This window comes from Ictalurus furcatus, chromosome 2, assembly GCF_023375685.1.
Source record: "Ictalurus furcatus strain D&B chromosome 2, Billie_1.0, whole genome shotgun sequence".
NCBI lineage: Eukaryota > Metazoa > Chordata > Actinopteri > Siluriformes > Ictaluridae > Ictalurus > Ictalurus furcatus.
The window spans coordinates 25,589,925-25,597,136 of NC_071256.1; the positions used below are offsets into that span (position 1 = coordinate 25,589,925).

Sequence of the window (7,212 nt, forward strand, 5' to 3'; positions counted from 1 at the left end):
TCAGATGAGCTTGTGATGTACCATCTGACGTCATTGTGACAGTTGAGGCTGAGATGGTAACAGACAGATGATTCAGTGACAGAAATTCAAAAGCCTAAGAATGCGATCAGTGGTTATGAACTGTAAATAGCCTAATTAATGTGGCATAGAATAATTATATAAAGACACTCACCCAGTGTTACAAATTCAAATGAACTCTGGACAGCTTTAACTGACACTTTAACTAAGTGATATCACATGCAGACATTAAATCAGAGAGGATGGACAGTTATATATAGCTATCGAGCATACATTGTGAAATTATATAGTTTTGTGGTATATTGTTGTTATGTTTAGTAGTGACATTTCATGTAGTATGATAATCTCATACATATATGAGATATGATATAACTCATCACTACATAAAAAGTGGGGCAAGGTTTTCTGTGCCTAATTCATAGTAAACGTACACCATATGGCCAAAAGTATGGACATCTAACCATTGAACATCCCATTACAAAACCATGGCTATTAATATGGAGTTGGTCCCCCCTTTGCTGCTATAACAGCCTCCACACTTCTGAGAAGGCTTTCCAGTAGATTTTGGCTTTGGGGATTTGTGCTCATTCAGTCACAAGAGCACAAGAGGTTAGGCACTGATATCCGAGCAAGAAGGCCTGGTGCGAAGCTGGCATATAAGGGCTCTGTGCAGGCCACTTGAGTTCTTCCACCCAAACTTGGTATACCATGTCTTCATGGAACTTACTTTGTGCATTGTCATGTTGGAACAGGTTTAGACCTCTTAGTTCCAGTGAAAGGAAATATTGATGCTACAGCATACAATAAACATCTTATACAATTGTGTGTTTCCAACTTTGTGGCAGTTTGGGGAACAACCACACCTGGGTGTTATGGTCAGGTGTCTACATAGTTTGGGCTATATAGTAGCTATATATATTGTATAGTGCATTTTTATAATTTATAATGTGATATGGTTTTATTTGTAGTTCATTATAAATACCCCGCTTCATAGGTGAATTCACTGGGTGAATTTGTTATTTTTTAAAACTGGGACAATGTCATCTCCCTGTATTCACTCTCCAATCGAGCCCTGGGTGCCAATAATGTTATCCTTTTGCAAAGACATTGTTATCTTCCCGGTTTCTGTCTCTCTGTCCTTTCTCCTAATTGAATTATTTTTGCACCCTGCAGGTTCACACACAGTTGCATGACCTTTATGCCCCTTTATAATGCTGAATTTCAGCCTACATTCACATTCTGCTAAACACAGGAAATTGCATTTATGTCTAGAAATTAATTGTAAATAGCTCAGTGAAAACATACTAACTGTCTGTGATACTACAGAGTTGTGAGACATATCCTAGTAACACAATGGGCCACAATAATTCCAGCCATCTACATGGTGTGAACCATCTACTATGACAACACACCTGCTAGCCAAGCTTTACTGACCAGACAGGCACATTCTCTACATTCTGCACTTATTTTTAGCCTCAATAATGAGCAGCCATTTGTCATTGAGAGGTTTAATCATGCCCAGGGGAATATGGGATAATGAGGAACTGACAAGATGTTATTAGCATGTAAGCAGGGCGTACTTGTGTGGACGCCTCTCAAAAATCACTTTCTTGCTTAAACTGACGAGGTCTGCTTAGCACATTCTGAGGTGTGTGTGTGTGTGTGTGTGTGTGCTATATATTAATTGGGAATCAGTACTGATTCAAAGCTACAGCATCTGCAATTGCCAAAATAATTGTTGTATAATTGAGATTTTCAAGAACATGGAAATCATGTGTCTGGCTATGCTATGCTTTGTTTCTGGATTTGTTTAATAATTTTTTGTTCTTTGCTTATTTGTAGATTTTGGCTGGAGAGTTGATGGCATTCTTCATGAAGTCAGAGAGCACACGAGAGAAGACTATTGTTACGGCAGATTGCTGCTACTTCAGTCCTTTGCTGAGACGCATTATACGCTTCCTAGGTAATGGACCATAATGAAAAGGGGACAGTAATCTCAGATCAGGAATGAGGAATGTTTTTCAGCAAATGTTAATGTATACACCGATCGGCCATAACATTATAACCACTGACAGGTGACGTGAATAACATTGATTTTCTCATAACAATAGCACCTGTCAAGGGGTGGGATATATTAGGCAGCAAGTGAGCAGTCAGAGTTCTTGAAGTCGATGTGTTGGAAGCAGGAAAAATGGGCAAACATAAGGATCTGAACGACTTTGACAAGAGCTAAATAATGATGGCTGCACGACTAGGCCAGAGCATGTCCAAAATGGCAGGTCTTGTTGGATATGCAGTGGTTAGTACCTACCAAAAGTGGTCCAAGGAAGGACAATCAGTGAACCGGTAACAGGGTCAGTCTAAGGCTAGCCCTTCAGTCTGATCCCACAGAAGAGCTACTGTAGAACAGATTTCTGAAAAAGTTAATTCTGGCTATGGTAGAAAAGTGTCAGAACACACAGTGCATCGCAGCTTGCTGTGTATGGGGTTGTATAGCCACAGAATGGTCAGAGTGTTCATGCTGACCCCTGAATCACATTTTTATATATATATATATATATATATATATATATATATATATATATATATATATATAAAGGTTTGTGGACACCCAATCAATCACACCCATATGTGATTCAGATTTAGTCTCCCTTTGCTGTTATTATAACCTCCACTGTTCTCTGGAAGACTTTCCAATAGATTTTGGAGCACGGCTGAGGGGATTTGTGCTCATTCAGCCACAAGTGAGGTCAGGCAAGGATGTCAGGCAAGGAGGTCATCACAAGGGTGTTCAGTTGGGTTGAGGTCAGGACTCTGTGCAGATGACTCCAGATTTTCCACTCCGCCCTTGGCAAGGCATGTCCTCATGGACCTCATGCACAGGGCCATTGTCCTGCTAGAACAGGTTTGGGCCACTTAGTTCCAGTGAAGGGAAATTGTAGTGTTACAGCATACAAAAACATCCTACACAATTGTGTGCTTGCAACTTTGTGGCCAAAGTTTGGAGAAGCCCCACATATGGGTGTGATGGTCAAGTGTCCACAAACATTTGGCCATATAGTGTAGGTGTCACTGATTACTGATCAAAGAAAATGACTGAGTAATTACTTAAAGCAGTAAACCCAAAACAGCTGCTTATAGTCATCTTTGAACTACATTTAGTACACTCAATCTATCTTCAGAGTAATAGGTGCTCCAATAAATGGTTCAGTTTACCCCTTAAAATCACAGGTGTCTGTCCTCTCTCTAAGGTGTCTACTCCTTTGGCCTCTTCACTACCACTATCTTTGCCAATGCTGGACAGGTGGTCACAGGAAACCAGACACCTCACTTCTTGTCAGCATGTAGGCCTAACTACACAGTTTTGGGCTGCCACTCCAATCTTCAGTACATCACAGAGCGTCGTGCTTGCACAGGGAACCCACTCATAGTGACATCTGCCCGTAAATCCTTCCCCTCAAAGGATGCAGCACTGAGTGTCTACTCTGCTGTCTACACTGTGGTGAGTTCTGTGTGTGATTCTTTGTTAGTGTTACAAATAGAGTTAAAATGTTGTTGAAACAAATGTAAAAAAATAAATAAATAAATAAAATTAAACAAACAATATGAAACCATTAGAAACTTTCAGAACACCAACAGGAAGTCTTGACCGCATGATAGGTTAATTCCTTATTCTTGTGATCTGTTTAATGCTCTTGAGAATCGCCCTTATCCCATGTATTTTTTGTTCCCTGGGGCCTATATTCTGCCTTAATTTAGAAGTTCTTTCTATCTTTTTTTAATGTGCTATATAATTTTTATTTATAATGTGAGGCCAATGAGCGAGTGTGTTAAAACTTGAAGCCAAATCTGTCCAAATCTGCATGCCCATTGTCTTAGATGTACGTGACACTGGTGTTCAGGACGAAGGGAACACGTCTGACAAAGCCGACAGTCAGTCTGACCTTGCTGTGTCTGGCCATGCTGGTAGGAGTTGTGAGGGTGGCTGAGTACCGCAATCACTGGGCTGATGTCCTTGCTGGGTACTTCACTGGAGGAGCCATCGCTGTTTTTTTGGTGAGAGCAGGTGTAAACATGAAAATATGTTGAGAAGGGAAAGGTTAAGAGGAATTAGGCTGCACATAAAAGTGTAAGACTGTCTTTAGTTTTCATTTTGCCATTGCTACTATTATCCATGTTTCTTTCAGTCACACCCGCCCTTTCCAATCCTCAGGTGACCTGCGTGATCAACAACTTCCAGCATGCGAAGCCATCCCCTCCACCCATGCGGCTCCGGCGTCCTGAATCCGTGCTGGGCATGCCCATGGTGGCTCTGCCTTGTGTGGAGAGTCCACTCGAAAAGTTAAGTGGCACTCAGGTAAGGGGTGGGGGCAGGTGAGAGGCAGGGCTGCACACATAGGGTGGCACACACCTGTCCCCTCTGTTCTTGACCTAGTGGACCTCCAAAGTGACCCGCTAACCCTTCTTGCACACCAGTGCCCCTGCCTGACCACCAACATACCCCAGAACCCCAACACCAACCTGTTGTATACCCTGGACTACCCGTTACTGTTCTCTCACAGAGGGAGGCCATTGGTTTTCTAAGCCTTAAGTGACTTTGCCCTTCAGTGAGTAATACACTGAACAGTTTGAGGCCAAGGTGGGCCACCATTGAGCCCTAATTATGACTACCATTACATACGTCCTCCAAACTACCCTCTGAGGCTCTAATACTATACCTTAATTCCCCATACTGTAGCAACCTGAGAAATGAATGGACTTTGAAGATGGTGTCCTGATTTCTTTTGTCAGAAAACTGTCAGTCATGATTTTTTTATGACTGCCTGTCTCATTCAGACAGTCAGGCAGTAGTGGATGCCTGGAGGACTTCTGCTTTAAATGAAAATGATATAAGAAGATTAGTGTCTCCCACATTTTGCCACCACCATAATTTCTTCTGTTCATCTATTCATCACTTTTTCTTCACCATTATCTGCCCATATATTCATCATTGTCCCTCTAACTCACACCTTTACCACTGATCTGATCATATTACCGCACCATATTGCAACACCATCACAATCTTTCCTCACAGATCTTGTTTCTGTCTGCCCACAAACTCTATTATTTGTCACACTTCTCTCTATCTGTCTATCTCTCTCTTTCCACCTCGTCCTTTCTCACGCTCTCTCTCTCCATCCTTACAGACTCCAAGGGGATCTTCATTCACTGAGATCACATGACCATCAGCCCTATCGGTTCCCCGCCACCCCCGATGTCCTCATACCGTCTCGCTCCATTTCCAGCGAAGTCTAGACCAGCCTTCTGAGCACGCTCAGCAATGCATCGCAGCCCACCACACTGGACGTTACAGCACCCTCTACCGCTCCTACTCGACGCAGGTCTAGACATTTTCCTCCTTGCTTCACTTTTCATCTCCATGCCCCCTCCATGCTGCCCTCAGGTCTCAAGCACACTTCTCAAACAAACGAGAGGAGACTTTTTTTTTGCTTCAGAAAGCTCAGATATGGAGACTGAATCAAACTCGTCCAGCAGTCTGAAAGTTTTAGGATAATTTCCAGGCACTCAGGCTTGACATTGACAAGATCTTTGAGTTTGTTACAGTTTGCTTGAGCAGTGCGTAGTAGCCTTTGGACCACCTAATGACATTTGGCCCTAAATCCATCCAACTTATTCCCAGGGGAACCGATATGGAGTCCATGTGCTGGACTCCTGAGAACAAAAGAAAAAAAGACTAAAAGTACTGTGTCTGATAGGCCTCTTTTTGTTTCATTATTGTGTGTTTTTAAAGAGGCATGTTTAAGTAGTGTTTATGTATAGCATTCAATGTACATAATGTATTTAAGGTTTGGATTTCAATAACCATGCCGGCAAATACAACTGAAATCTGAAAAGGTTTCCCCTGTGTCATTCTCAGTCACCAGTGTGTATATTGTGAAAAACTGAATTTTGTTCAGGTGGACAGCACCTTTTTTGTTTTGTTAACCTATTTATATTTTAAAATCAATTTACAACAATTTTTTAAGTCTGTGCTCACGTTCTTTCTCTCATCAGTAATAGGCAGCTTAAAAGGGTACATTCGACACAAGGGATGCATTGAGAATCCTCTGTCACAGTAACTGCACAATGCTTGGTTCTTCTCCGAGGATTTTATTCCCACCAGTCCTGAGAGTGTGGCAGATTTAGCTTGTTAACCGCGATGACACCATTCTGATGCAATGGCATTTTCATCACCCTCGTTCCCGGGAAAAGCTTGTCTCATACACAACAGTGCTCTGTCAGATTCAACACCCGCCACAGTTTTTACAGATCAAAGCCAATACACGTCTGTTTCTCAAAAAGGAAAAAGAAAAGAAAAACAGGACCAACAAGGCATTTGTGTCAGTTTAATTTGCTGTAGTTAAAATGCCTTGAGATGTCACTCACATTATAAGATGTGGGGAATTTTTTTTATTTAATTACTTTCATTGCTGTTTTATACCACTGGCTTGTTTACTCTGAGTTGCCTTGGCCTGAAAAAAAGGTTGATGTGGTTGACGGTTGAGGTGGTTGACGGTTGAATGGACATTATTGCAGCTGGTTAGCACAATTTCCCAGCATTCCTACTTTAAGAGGATGTTCATGATGACTTTGGTTTTATTTATTATTGAATTGGAGTCATTTGTTGTTGTTTTTTTGGTAAAAAATAAGTGTTATGAACAGCACTAGTCTTCACTTAGATTGACAGTTTTGCTGCTTTTAATTTGCACAATGCTTCATGCATCTGTATTACTCTATTTTCCTGAAATACCTTTCCAAGAACTTTATATCTACTCTTTTTGGCTATGTAAAGTTTGTTCACTGTGCTGTGTAAGGTAACATATCTGCTGGACCAACACGACCACCATGCTTACAGACACAACCACACACACTTTGCACACTTTGTCAAACCTTTATTCTAATACTTAATTAGACTGTCCTCCTTTCTTACATATAATGATTGTACAGTTTTGTAAATATATGTTTTTGGTAAAAATAAATAAATAAATAAATAAATAAATAATAATAATAATAAGAGAAAGAAGAAATTGTGTGTTTACACTGGCACCTCTGTGCACCCATAGTTGATACTGTAGTATTCTAGTTAACATTCTAACCATGGAGCTAATCATCATCCGTATTTTGGGAAATAAAAACAGAACAGGCCAGTTTGGG

General features: G+C 41.0%; 1 protein-coding gene across 4 annotated transcripts in view; it reads left to right on the plus strand.

Moving 5' to 3' along the window:
* plppr2a (phospholipid phosphatase related 2a) overlaps nucleotides 1-6,819 on the plus strand; it is a 47,014-nt gene extending 40,195 nt beyond the window's left edge. For 3 of the 4 annotated variants that reach the window (XM_053610783.1, XM_053610791.1, XM_053610799.1), the window contains 5 exons: nucleotides 1,861-1,981; nucleotides 3,270-3,520; nucleotides 3,898-4,074; nucleotides 4,232-4,359; nucleotides 5,205-6,819. In XM_053610783.1, the coding sequence (XP_053466758.1) occupies nucleotides 1,861-1,981; nucleotides 3,270-3,520; nucleotides 3,898-4,074; nucleotides 4,232-4,359; nucleotides 5,205-5,313 (786 nt within the window). In that variant the 3' untranslated portion in view covers nucleotides 5,314-6,819. Of the gene's footprint in view, nucleotides 1-1,860; nucleotides 1,982-3,269; nucleotides 3,521-3,897; nucleotides 4,075-4,231; nucleotides 4,376-5,204 lie in introns of all 4 variants that reach the window. The other variant, XM_053610805.1, reaches the window with a different exon arrangement.
* The last annotated feature ends 393 nt before the right edge of the window (nucleotides 6,820-7,212 follow it).